Source organism: Vigna angularis, chromosome 1 (genome assembly GCF_016808095.1).
Source record: "Vigna angularis cultivar LongXiaoDou No.4 chromosome 1, ASM1680809v1, whole genome shotgun sequence".
Taxonomy (NCBI): Eukaryota; Viridiplantae; Streptophyta; class Magnoliopsida; order Fabales; family Fabaceae; genus Vigna; species Vigna angularis.
In genome coordinates this window covers 20,755,574-20,769,391 of record NC_068970.1, presented here as the reverse complement: position 1 = coordinate 20,769,391, position 13,818 = coordinate 20,755,574, and the positions used below count along the sequence as shown (strand labels likewise).

The following is a 13,818-nucleotide window of genomic DNA, read 5'->3' as shown; positions in this document are numbered from 1 at the left end:
TATTTATATTAGTTGTTGTTAATTAAGTTCTTATTTTTTTCCACTTAAACATATAAATATTTGATCATCTATATAACCAATATAAAAGAACATGTAACTCAATATGATGTCAAATAATACATAATGAGAAAAAGGAAATATAAAGTCCTTTGATACATAATGAAATACAAAGTCGTATCAATTAGACGTCGACCGTCTACCACGCACATGCCTCTGCCCTCTCCTAGTCGGGGAATATTCGTCGATGCCCTCATTAGCAATCTGAAGCAGGTCCACTGATACCTGATGTGCAACAGTACCCTCGGTCACATGACGACACGATATCAAGGACTGTAACATTCTCGCCATTCGCCTGAATCTAGCCTGCATTATAATTATATCAAACAATTAAATAAACAAGGTGATCAAAATTTAATAATATAAACAATGAAAAATAACATACCAGGGCGCCAGATGGTGAAGGTGGAGACGATCTACGATGGGGTCGTGCCTCCTGTGGAACATCGGGGCGTTGTCTAGGCGCAACAGCTGGTCGCGCGTCATCTGCAACAGCAATAATATAAGGATGTGAAACCCTCCTGAACCACTGAATGTACCCATCAACACAGTCAGAAGGGGATGTTGCATGTCTGACATTACTCACAACGTGAGCTCTGAAGTGCAACCAAACATGATCAATGGCCACTACATCTGCATCTGGAACCAAAGTCGGTGATCGTGGAATGTCTTGCTGAAACCCAAATTGCCTCAGCACACGTTCAGGCAAATGACGACAAAGGGTGTCACCAATCCGAATCCATCCAGAATACATACAGATGCCGAAGAATGGCCGAATGCCTCGATGCCCCTCATACGGATGCCATACAACTTCACTGTATGTCAGCGCATCCAACTGTGACCGAATCTCTGCGAGAGTAGAACTCTGCCTAGGGCTCTGCCACCTCATGGCACGTGGTGTGGTATCATCGTAAGAAGTCACCAACCGCCTCCTCCCCATGCCAGGAAAATGTTCGTATATCCAACTCTAAAAAAATAATTATTCAATTAAATTACATCCATGTTCGAACATGGAAATAAATACATGAAATAAATGTCAAAGTTATAACTGTACCTGAAATAGAGTCAAATATCCAGCCATCTGCTTCGTGGACGCGAGACTCGCATCCCCGAGCTGCTCGTACAAATAGGCGAGTGCAGCAACACCCCAAGCATATCTGCCACACGCGTGTACGTCTCTAAATAACAATAAGTAAGACACGCGTATAGAACTGGCACTCTTATTTGCAAAAATCGTGCATCCTACTAGATGCAACAAATATGCTCTAGCAGCATAGTCCCAATGATGCGACTCACACCTCTGAAAATATATCTCTCTAAGCCAGCTGAGTCTGACTTTCGGACCACGTGCGTCCTCCATCTCAGCACCTGCTGTGCCACCATCAACGCCGAGCAGTTGCACAAGGGTTGTACGAGCCTCCTCAAACTCCAACTCCTCCAAATCACACATTTGTCCCATCACGGGAAGGTGAAGTAATGTCGAGACGTCATCAAGAGTAATTGACATCTCCCCTATAGGGAGATGGAAACTACTGGTGTCAAAATGCCACTTCTCTATGAATCCGAGGAGTAACCCCTTATCAACGTAATCATAACAAATCCCTGTAAGAGGCATCAAACTGGAATTCAACACAATGTCTTGAATTTCCTCGTGGCATGGTCCTAACTTATTTACTTTTTTTCGTGGGAGATCAACTTCAGTGTGTCCCCTCGATCCTACACATCAATATTTAATAAAATTTCTATTAAAAAAATAATACAATAAATTTTATTTTTGCACTCACTCGGCCTTTGGAAATAGCATAAGCTACATGCTGAACATAGTGCGTCAGCAATGAATGATCGTGTGGACCTCCAGGAAATCCATCGACATCCTCTTGTATGTCATGAACATCCGCATGATCCTCCTCATCGTCATCATCGTTAGGGGCCTCAAATGCATTCTCCTCACCATGAGTCTCATATGCCTCATATGTTTGTTCCTCAACGGCTCGCTCCTCAACTATGGGGTCATCCTGGATAGGAGCTGCCCGACTTCTACGAGCAGAAACGGTAGGTCTTCTCCGAGCTTCACCCTGCGACGAACTCTCTCCTCGAGAATTCTCACCGCGAGAATTAAAAGATGCACCACGTGTTCTTGTCATTTCTAACAATAATTTGTTTGTTTAATTTCAAAAATTAAAAAAATTATTGTTTCAAATATCATTAATAAACTATAAAAAATGCAATTCAAAATAAATTAAACTAATAATAATTAATTTATTAACTACAACAAAAATTAAATAAAAGAAACAATTAGCTAATTAATTAAAAAAATATATTTAAATACATTTCCATTTAATTATTATTAAATTAATTATTATTACAAATACAAATTTACTATAAATAAAATAAATACAAATACAAATTTACTAATATTAAATACAATTAAATTGATAATATTTATTTCAAGAAATAAAAATAATTTAAATATATAAAAGTTTTCGTATCTAATTCTTAATCAATTTATTTAGAAACTACAAATAAAAAAATTTATAAAATATTCAAATAATAATCTAAGTCAAAGAAAATCTAAAAAATATTAACAAAAAATATATCAAATATATAAATATATATTCCAGTTATAATAATTCTAAAAATAATTAAAATATTAAAAAAAATGCAGTGAGCCAAAACGGATGTGGGATATCCGATTGGCCTTCAACGGATATCCCACATTCGTCGACGGAAGTCGGACATCCGTCGAAGGCAAACGGATTTCCCACATCCGTTTTGGCCTTTCGTGGACAGTGAAGCAGAGAAACAGAAAGGACCGAGAATGGTGAAAGGAGAACCAACCTGGACGCCGTAGATCCACGCTCCTCCACCCTAGACCCTAGATGAACGATTTCCTCCGCACCAAGTGCTGCTCCACACCAAACGGTCTTCTAGGAAAGTGAAAAACAAAGAAATGGAGAAAGAAAACGGAGAGGTTGCAGACGGAAGAGAGAGAGGTTGCAGACGGAAGTGGGATTCTTAAACGGAAATGGAAATGGAAGATGAAATGATAGATCCAGGCAGTAAATACAAAAACTAGATTTAAATAAATTAAAATATTAAAATAATAAAAATAAAAAATTTTAACTTTGAGGATATAACTGGAATTATAGAAAATTGGGGTGGTGGAGGGAGAAGGTTTGAGAGGTGGAGGGAGCAACACCCTTCTGTTGGGCCTCTTTGTCTTTCGAGTCCTGGGTTTCTATATAAATCCATTCTTACCTTTTATACCACTTGTAAAATACTTCCATAAAAATAGGAAATATATATATAACTTTCCCTCCAGTGGTACCTTCTTCTTCCTTATGTCAATTCATACCATAGATATGATATGATATCAAAGCGGGTTAATTCCGCTCTGCCACGCAGCTCCAATTATTCTTGATTTTATTTTTCTTTCTTTTTCTTCTCTTTTGTAGCTTGATTCTCTTTCCTTTTGGAATTCCTCTTTTTATCTCTGTTTTTCTTTCATGGAATTGAGCAATATGGATAGATCATGAACTCCATCAAACCCATTTTACTTGCATCCAGGTGAGAATCCAGGCTGAACAATGTTGTTCTAAACATGACTTCCCTCTATGGATAAAACAGAAGAACAAGTACATCACTAATTTACTGCTATTGAGAATGAAACATGTCAAAACTAGCAATGGGTAATATTGTTTTTGTTCTAACAAAACCTACAACTAAAGTAATAAGTGCAAGTTTAGGTAATACTCTCGACTTTTTTATAACCACTCTAGTTACTGAAAATTTGTAATTATTTTATGGGTCTCAGTCTATTGTCACATTTGGCTTAAACCAAAAAATAAAGGAGATTATGTCAAATTTCCTTTAAAAGTTTGTGTTGTTTAATCGATCGGTTAAGATATTCATTATGCTTTATTAAGCATTGTTGTTGCTTTGTAGTGATTTCATAAGTGAATCTTAGCTTCCTATTTTACGTACAATAAAACAATTATTGTATTATTCATTATTTTGTTAAATCTTAAGCTGTTTTGTAGGACAATTTAAAAAAAAAAAACTCATCGTACTAATATGTATAGTCAAAGTCTCTTAATCAATTTTTATGAAACTTCAGTATAAGCAAGTTTTGTTTGTTTATGGGAACACACTTGATTGTTATGAATTTATCCGATCATTTTTATATCGTGTGCTTGTTCTCAAAATTTTCTGAAAATGATGAATGAGATTTTTGGAATCTAAATGAATTAAACACATAAATGATGTTTTTTAATGGGATTACAGGACTCTCTTTTAGAAAAAAAAAAACAAAGACTCATCTGATAATAATAAAAGATATTACTATCCCTACATTAATTATATAAATGAACAAAGTAGAACTAATGTTTTGTTTATTTGGGGAGAGGATTTGTGGAAGAGTGAGTCAATGGATTTGAGGAGATTTGAGGGTGAATTAATTGTTGTTTATTTGAATGAATTTGGAGGTAAATGAGAATGAATTTGGAAGTAAAGTTTATGAGAATTTGTGTAGGATTTGATTGATCTGACAGATAAAAATAATTTGTTTAATGGATAAAAAATGAAGATTATCAAAATGTTCCTAGTTATTAAAATAATATAAAATGATAATTGTTAATGTTATATTTAATTATAAAAATATTTATAAAGATTAAAAAATTAACATTAATTATTAAAATTTGTTACTACTGCCGGGTAGGCTGGACCGACCGGACATAGTTGAGTTAATACCGAGTAGGTTAGACCGACCGGACACTAGAATAATAGTATCCAGCCGCTTGCGGAAGACAACTTTTGAATGTCAATGAATGCATAATTAATGAGGTAACGATCACTGTGGAACAGTTAAGGTTGGCATTGATCGTCATTAAGAGATAAATTAATGGATAATATTTCTTGAAACCATATAAATAACAATCGATTAAGAAGGTAAACTCTTTGATTTTCTGATTTTTACTAGACTTGCGGAGAAAAATTCTGACTTGAGCGTCGGAGTGTTTCCTGCAGGTCACCCACCACTTTGGCAAGGAGAGAGGAGGATTCAGGAGGTAGGACGGAAACGAGAAGGATCGATCGGCGAAGGAGGAGTGTTCCCGAGCGGAAGCAGCAGGTGTTTTCCTCATCCCATTCCCACAGAAACAAAATTAATTTTAATATTGTGCAAAATTTTTATTATAGTAAAATGAATTTTGTAATATTTTTAATTGTAATATTATACCATTCTCCAGCCATCGCAATTCTAACCCCAATAAATGGCTCACCTCAACTGCCAACTGCCACCATTCAAGTTCTTCCACCTTCACACCTCAAATATCCCTTACAACACACCAATTTCTCCAACCATTTTCCTTCACATCACCACTATGCGTTCCATCAACGGTACCATATGTGTTGCATCAAGCACCCGAGCCTCTAACAGTAACGGAGGTCGCCACCGTGTGTACTACGGAGTGAGGCGTAGGAGCAGTGGAAAATGGGTTTCTGAAATCCGTGAGCCCAGAAAACCTAACATGATTTGGTTAGGGACATTTGCCACCCCTGAAATGGCGGTTATTGCCTATGACGTGGCAGCGCTTGCTCTTAAGGGAAAGGATGCCGAACTCAACTTCCCTGACTCCGCCTCTTCTTTTCCCGTTCCTTCTTCATCCGCTGCTTGTGACATTCAGATGGTTGCGGCCAGTGCTACAGCTGCCGTCGGAGCAGCTAATGATGCATTGAGTGAAGGAAGCCGAGGAGGGAATGTTTCGGTTTCAATGGCACAAGAGTTTCGGCTTCTCAACGTTGGGTGGAATTCCTTCTAAAAACTGGAACGGGATACGCGATTTCTGGAATCGGATACGCGATTTGTGGAACCAATACAACGTGTGGAATTTCTTCTAACCACAGCAACCGGATACGCCCATTTCTAGAATCGAATACACGGCCATGAAGAATAATTGAACTCTTCTTCAATCCCTCTGCTTCAAGTTTTCTTTGTCTTCATCCATCAACCTCCTCAATATCAAGCGCCTTCTTCATCATTCAAGAACCCTTTTCTTCGTCTTCATCTCAACCACATGGCTCCAACATGCAAGAACCACATAAAAATCACAAAAAATTAATTACCAAGATAGCGAGATAATTATCGTGGAATTTTACAAATAGTACAGGGACATATGACTTTTAAGTTTAAATCAGCGCAAATCTTACCAAGATAGCAAGATGTTTAATCGACGTTTTTCTGTCCTCGTAAATCAGTACAAGCGAACGATAAAACTCTCGCAAATCCATGCTCGCTATTTCTCGTAAACAGGAAATCACATTCAAATGAACACAAGCTAATAGACATCATACAAAACATATTATTTATGAGTGATAACTAATTAAACGACAAACATGACACGGTGAACTAATTAATATTCTTAAAACTCGAATTTAAAGACATGATTTATGAATTTCATGAAATCCATGGTTTTGTTTATGATAAATTGGAGAGTGATTAAAAAATGTCTTAATGTCTCAAGTACAAAAGATTCATATGGTCGCCATTAGTTTTATATTTTTGTGAATTTGAAGTCAAAACATTAGTTTTATATTTTTGTGAATTTGAAGTCAAAATATGAATTAAGTAAAAAAAATCACTTACTAGAACTTTTAAAGACAGTACAAAATGATAATACATTGTAAGACTATGTGTATTATAACGAGAGAGTTATATACTAGACTACAACTTCTCAATGAAGAAGTAGTGTTTCTCAATTATTATTTTTCAAAATTTTGAAAGTTATGTGTAAAGACTTCATTTTATAGAAGAGGAAAAAAAACAAATGATGAATCCAAAAATATGCTATCTCCATCTAAACATTGGTTTGGGCAACATGAGAGGAGTGCTCATTTTACGGTTGTTTAGAATATAATCAGTTTATTGATGTCACACATCAGTCATTTATTTAAGTCAATCGAAACTAATCATCTACTTAATATTATGTTCACTTGAGTGGATTTGAGGGAGAGTAATCGAGGGGATTTGAGATGATTTGAAAATAAATTTTTTTGTTGTTTATTTGAGTCAATTTGGAGGTAAGTGAGAATGAATTTGGAAGTAAAGTTTGTGAGAATTAGTGTAGGATTTGATTGACGTGACAGATTAAAAAAATTTACTTCCAAATCCAATCTCATTTACCTCCAAATTCACTCAAATAATCAACAAAAAAATTTATTTTCAAATCCTCTCAAATCCCCTCAATTACTCTCCCTCAAATCCACTCAAGTGAACAAAGTCTAAATGTTGGAGTACGAACCAATCAATTGAAGAAGAGACGGTTTAGAAAATGATAAATTAGAAGTCAACAACAAGAAGAAAAACTTGGTCTAAGAATCTAAAAAGCTTGAGATTGAGGTGTTATTCGATCCGATAATAACATAATATATATTTTTAACTCATAAAAAAAGATATATTAGGAGATGATAAATATATTTTTATTTCATGGATAATTATTATTAACTAAATTAGTTTTTATAAATTAGATAATTACAGTGTTTTACAAAATGAAATATATCATTTTAAAGTTATTTCTTCTGTCATGGCGATCAATCATATATATTTGAGTGTTGAAACTTAATAGATTGAGTTTTTTTTTTTTTTACTCAAATATGTTTTTCTTAAAGTTTATGAACACCTTTAATACAATGTGTGTAAGATTTAAACAGTATGTTTTACTATATTCAATATCCCTCATTGTAAAAAGTATGCAATGCTTTCTAAGTCTTCTAAAACCAACGAGCTCTCCTTTCTTGGCCTCTCTTTCATCAACCATGCAGACATTGTAATACCTAGTTTGAACAGGTTGATATATATAAACCAGGTTTTAAAAACACCGCATAAAAGTTTTTGTTTTTTTATTTACGAGTCAAAATCAATAAATATTTTTTTTCCTTTTTCCAATGATGTTTTTAAGACAAAACTCACAACTGAAACATTCATACCAGAAAGAGGGTCTAACCATTATAAAATGAGATGCACTTTTATAAAATTTGACCATTAGGAGATGGCCAATGCTAGTAGATAGGTTGTGTTATTTCAATGTTCATCCTTGACCAGTCTTTCTTTTCATTCTTATGTTTCATTTTCATCTTCGGCTTTTGTTAATATAGGTCGTTCTTTTCATAAACATGTCTTTGCATTTAGAAATACTTTTCATCATGAGCTGTAAGACAAAATAAATAACCTAAATTATAAGTTTGATTCCTTTCTCTTTCATATTTTTTTATATGATCTTGTTCTCCTTGATTTTTATTATTTTAATCTTCATATATTTTTAAAAAAATGTAATTTGGTCAGGTCCTTAATTTTATATCTTTATTTGTTTTTTTTTATAGTTTAATCAATTAAATTAATTATTAAGTATACCTTAAAAAATATGTTAGATATAAGGCTCAATTGAATATAACGATAACAAATGTAAACAAAATTTAAAACTAAATGAAATTTGTGGTTTTTTTAGAAACTAAGATCGAAAAAAAAAAGTTAGAAAGAAAAAGAAACTCCATTATCCGAGGTTTGAGCTAAAACACTTCCATTCAAAACATGCATGGACCTTTTACCCCGTTCCGTCATTTCATGTATTTCTTGAGCATATTTTCTAATCATAGGATTGACTACACATGTTAAACGAGCACACGGATAGCCTCTAACGTATAACTTTTTTTTATATTTCTTTAGTTCATTATTTTGTGAAAACAAAAAACACATTAGTTATATATTGTTTAATAGCATAAAAAAATTGTTAGAGATGAAAAAAATAAAAACATTTTTTCTTTACGAGTGTCCATCTTTTATTGATAATAAAAAGGGCATGGAGAACAAATAAATGCAACATATTATTTGAATAGGCTTATATTCTCCCGTCAAGGGGGAAGCTAACTCGTTTTCTTTTAGCACTTTAGTAGCTGAAACATTATTTCATACTATATTCGTGTGGTTCAACGGTTGTTGTGAATCAAATGGGGCACCAAAAACACGTAACAAAGTGAGATATTGAAACGTTAACATCAAAATTTAATAAATATGCTAGTACACTTTTTCTCTCGAGCACATGTGCCGCGGAAACATTTGCATCAATCATACTATTGCACCACTTTTTTTTCTTGTGGTGCATTAAATATTAATAGTGCCATATTGCACCCGGATATATTTGTGGGAATAAAGCGATTTTAAAATCTCATTCTGCGGGAAGCAATACACTATTACTTTCACTTGAGCTTCCATGAAAATTTTAAAAGAAATTGTTAGTCAATTATTGATTTTGTTAATATAAGAAAAGACAATTTTGATGAGTCCATCGGCAAACCAAATAGTACCTCTAATGATGGTCGATTTGATGATGAAAAAAGTAGTCATAGTTGGCAGTCAGTGCAATGCAACTCTAACCGGACGGATTCGGTGAAGTGCTCAAAAAGACATTTCAGTTTACTGTTCTGAACCGCAGGGTGTCCGGTTCAGAGAGAACAGTGATCCAACATACATATCCAACCGTCAGAATTATAACACCCGATTAAATGCACTAAACTCTCTCTCTTCCTTTCCCAAAGTGTATCAAATCATCGTATGAATGGCTTTTGAAAATTCTCTCCATGTGGATAAGGAAATTAATTCACAGACATAATGCTGTTATTATCTTATAACTATAAAATTTATACGGAGACCAAAATAAGAATAATGAATATTAAAATTATTTTATATATTTTTTTGTTAAAATTACTATCACTTAGCAATTCTCTTCCATGCCTGATGGAGAACTCAACAAAATACGAGAAGGTGATAAGAGGAGGGAACCACTTCGGCTTAGAACACAACAAAATGGACCATAAAGCTATAATGGCTTTGCACCAAACACATCAAACGGTCCACATGCCAACACTGTCATGGTCATCATCAATACAGAATAGAATAATATACTATATAACGGAGAGTTCGAGAGGGAAAGTGAAGCAACAGAAAGGTAGGATTAACAAGTAACTGAAAGAGAAAGTTAAAGAACCAAGACCAAAGAAAAAGCAAACTAAGAACATAGAATTATCCCCTTCTCACTCCATCTTTCGCAGCAAGACGGAGAAAAGGAACCAAACAAAAAGGAAAAGGTCAAAAAAAAAACATCACATTGACGAGACCATAATGCAACCATCGCAATCAAAAACATCTACATCACCATCGTAAAACGTCGACGTACACCTGTGTGGTCTTCTAACGTCAAGGTAGCTGCTACTCGCTTTTGTCATTTTTTTTCTCTCCCTATTATTATTAACGTATTAAGGATATCGCCATCGTTCATCATCTCGTGTAGTCGTGCACCATGCTCGTTCGGTCTGGAACGTTAAGGTTCCAAGAGAAGAACGGAATGCCGTTCTCCGAATCTCTATCGTCGGAATCCTCCATGAAACGTAACTCGTTCCCCATCTGCGAGTGTGAGTACCACGAACTGCTTTGGTTGCCGTACGAGCGAGATGATTCCATTACGCTGCCGGGAACCGCCGCAGACGTGGCGGCGGCAGCCGATGCTCTTCTCTCTTCCTTCTTATATCTGATCCCACAAGCATTGCATAGTGACTGCATCAATTCAATTCAAACGCAACGTTAACAAAATCGAATAAGTTGATAACTAATTATTTTCAGGGTTTCAAAATACATCAGATAAATGGCTTATCAATGTCTCAACATATTGTTGCAAATTCAATTATTTTTTCTTAAAAAATGTAGAGATACGAACTTATTTCTTTGGTGTTACTTTAAAAAAAAAAGCGTAATTATAAACCTGGTTACCAAGTAGAAGCTTTTGATGTTACTTTTATAAAATATGTCCAGTTCCATTTACCAAGGCACAACTTTGACATAAACAATTAACATAAGAAAGTGGTAGTGTCGTATATTCGTCTTGTCTGAAACATTTTATACTCTTAATTGAAAATGATAAAATATGTGAAGTTCATAAATAAGACATAACGGGAAAATGAAGAATATGCTGTTAAGATTTGTTAATGAATGAATGTTTGTACCTTTGGGCCACGAGGGCCGTTTCTCCATAGGGGAGTAGAAGTGGTGTCGCAGTTGGCGCAGCGACGAGCGAGGAGAGGGTCGTTGTTGGAGGCGGCATTGGTTGCTCTGGTTGATTTATTGGTTTGAGATTGCGTGGTGTGTTTGGATTGCAGCAAGTCCCAGCGGAAGTTGGTGACGGAAGAGCGAGGTTCGTGGCGGTTCCGTAACTCCTCGCCTTCGGTGAAACGTGTGGAAGGGGTACCGAGGGAGAGCGTGCAGTCGACGGAAGAAGGAGAGGGCGTGTAGGAGGAGTAGACTTCGTGTTCGTAATCATAATAGGGAGCGTGGGTGTTGGGCATAGAAAAGAGGATGGAGTAAGAGTTAGTTTCGGTGTGAAGCATGGTGCATGTACAGGTGCCCATCACGTGACCCTGGGAGTTCCCGCAACAACGATGCATGATTATTGGGTTGGTGGTGTGGGAAGGGGAGGCGATGGTATGCGATGTGGGAGTGTTGGGGTTTAAGAAGGGATAAAGAGAGAGGGAAAGGGCAGAGAAGTAGAAGGAGGAAGTGGAGTGTGGGTGCGAAATGTAATGATACGGGAAGAAAGAGTTAAAATGGTACGGGGGAAATGAGAAGTGGGTGTTGTCAGGTAGCTTTATAAGCTAATAAAATGGCGAAATACGAGTCAGCAGGTGCAGTCCACGTTGTCGTTAACTGCGAATAGAGAGATGCACAAATGTATGTGCAATATAATATAGTGGGGCATGAAGGAAAATTATAAAGACATGGAAAAACAGAGAGGGACCCAGTGGCTGGGGATGTGTTGGGGAGAAAGAAAGAAAGAGAAAGGGGAAGAGTGGTACTGAGTGAGAGTAGTCAGGGAGTGAGTGGAAGGAAGCGTTTGAGAGTTTCTATCTGCGGCACTGTTTGTGAGTTTATAAAAATTTCTCATGCATGATGTTAATTTATAGCAGAGAGAGGGGTAGCATAGGAAGTGTGGTGTGGTGAGGGTTTGGTCATTGGGTAGTCAAAAGTGGGCACGTGACAGTGGTAACAGTATTCGTCCACGGATCTGCCTTCTCCGATCACGAGGCTTTTTTAGTCGCAAACCCAATACATCAAAACTTCTGTCTGTATCCGTATCTCTGCCACTGCCATCCCCCAAGGAAAATGGAATAGTGTAGTAGTCTTACTAGTGTATCTATCTATCTATCCTTCCACCTTCCCACTCCCACTCCCACGCTCTCTTCTCTTCCCTAACACGCTCTAATCCCAATACTGCTAATTAACCACATACCACTGCTCTACTCTCGCCTACACCCTTCCCCTTCCTTGGTAATACCATATATTAATTGCCAAACCTTTCATATTCTCAACTCTTTACTTCTGCAATTTCATTTCTTTTAACCTAATTCAGCCAATCCATCTCTCTATTTCGATTTAACCTAATTTTAATTAATCAAACCCTTCATTCATTGACTCGGTCAATTTAAAATGTGTTACCTCTCTTTTATAGGTAGCAATAAAATGACTTAAAAATTATCCTAGCGAAGAAACGTTTTTAATTTAATTTTGGTGGTGGTCACGCTCTTTGATGAGTTGTGCTGGGATTGGTGGGATTAGTGGCGGGTGTGCGTATGTGCCAAGACTTATTATTATGATTTGAAGTTGAACAGAACAATGACCATTGTTTGTTTGAAATGGTAGAAAACATCTCCGTTAGTTGTTATAGGCCGTTCAATCCGTCAAATCTGCAGGAACAACAACACGACGACCAGTTTTTTCCATCCGTACTGTGAGGATCACGTGAATCCAAACACAAAGCCAAGTTCGTCAATTGTCATGATAGTAACCTCATGCCCCGAATCCAAACCCCATCACACCAACATTGCTTTTTAGGAGCAGTTGCTGATGGGGGCAACAGTATTAGTAGCCGTAGATAGAAGAAGAAGGAGAAGAAGAAAAACTGATCAAGAAGAGAAGATCCTGAGATTTGGATTGGTTTTTGGATCACACTGGGAAAAAGTAGGCCAAGAGAGAGAAAGAGATAAAGGTATCCCAAATGAGATACCCTGCAATCATCAAAGCAACTCTGCCTGGCTTCTTACTTGGCTTCTTATGTGTCTAGTCCACTAGACAACAACACATTTCTATGGGTCAAAGATAGAAACTCCTATACCAAAAAGAAATAAAGCCTCTCTAAAATTTTTAAATCAAATCAGAATAAATTACTAAAACCAACCAAAAATCTCTTCAAAATTAATAAAATAACGCAAAAGGGACCCACATTCATCATGCCCAAACCCAACACACCCTCCTCTGGAATATCGACCTCATTCGATCAAAAGATTCAAAAACATTCACGGAGAGAGAAAGAGAAGGAGAGAGAATCAGATCGTCTAGAGATTGATGAACCATAGTTCGACAAACGGGGACGACCACGCTTTCCAAAAGATGCCCTCTCTCTATTCGCTTTGTAAACTACGATTAGCCCAAGACGAGGGTTATGTTTTCATTTACACACATTTTCTACATCCTCACGCAACCTCCTCTTACGTGGATCATACTCTAGCACTCTCTCTTTCACCTCCTTTCATCAAATCTTAAACACTTACTCTTTAATTCATCTTTTTCAAAACATCTAATCTAATATTAACCATACTTTACCCTCTTAACTTTCATCTGTGATTTTTAAAACCATTTTATACATTATCATCAGCATATGCGTA

General features: G+C 36.2%; 3 protein-coding genes across 3 annotated transcripts; 1 reads left to right on the top strand and 2 right to left on the bottom strand.

Moving 5' to 3' along the window:
* Nucleotides 1-64: 64 nt before the first annotated feature.
* Nucleotides 65-2,201, bottom strand: LOC128197561 (protein MAINTENANCE OF MERISTEMS-like). Its single transcript, XM_052879630.1, has 5 exons — nucleotides 1,910-2,201; nucleotides 1,112-1,773; nucleotides 443-1,024; nucleotides 212-363; nucleotides 65-68 (listed from the first exon to the last, which is right to left on the bottom strand). Exons 1-5 carry the CDS (start codon nucleotides 2,199-2,201, stop codon nucleotides 65-67), a joined length of 1,692 nt encoding a protein of 563 aa, XP_052735590.1.
* Nucleotides 2,202-5,438: 3,237 nt separating this feature from the next.
* On the top strand, nucleotides 5,439-5,985 carry LOC108328751 (ethylene-responsive transcription factor ERF024). The gene has a single exon (XM_017562643.2). It carries the CDS (start codon nucleotides 5,439-5,441, stop codon nucleotides 5,874-5,876), a length of 438 nt encoding a protein of 145 aa, XP_017418132.2. The 3' UTR covers nucleotides 5,877-5,985.
* Nucleotides 5,986-10,040: 4,055 nt separating this feature from the next.
* Nucleotides 10,041-12,063, bottom strand: LOC108338009 (GATA transcription factor 18). Its single transcript, XM_017574636.2, has 2 exons — nucleotides 11,107-12,063; nucleotides 10,041-10,660 (listed from the first exon to the last, which is right to left on the bottom strand). Exons 1-2 carry the CDS (start codon nucleotides 11,542-11,544, stop codon nucleotides 10,385-10,387), a joined length of 714 nt encoding a protein of 237 aa, XP_017430125.1. The 5' UTR covers nucleotides 11,545-12,063; the 3' UTR covers nucleotides 10,041-10,384.
* Between the last annotated feature and the right edge of the window lie 1,755 nt (nucleotides 12,064-13,818).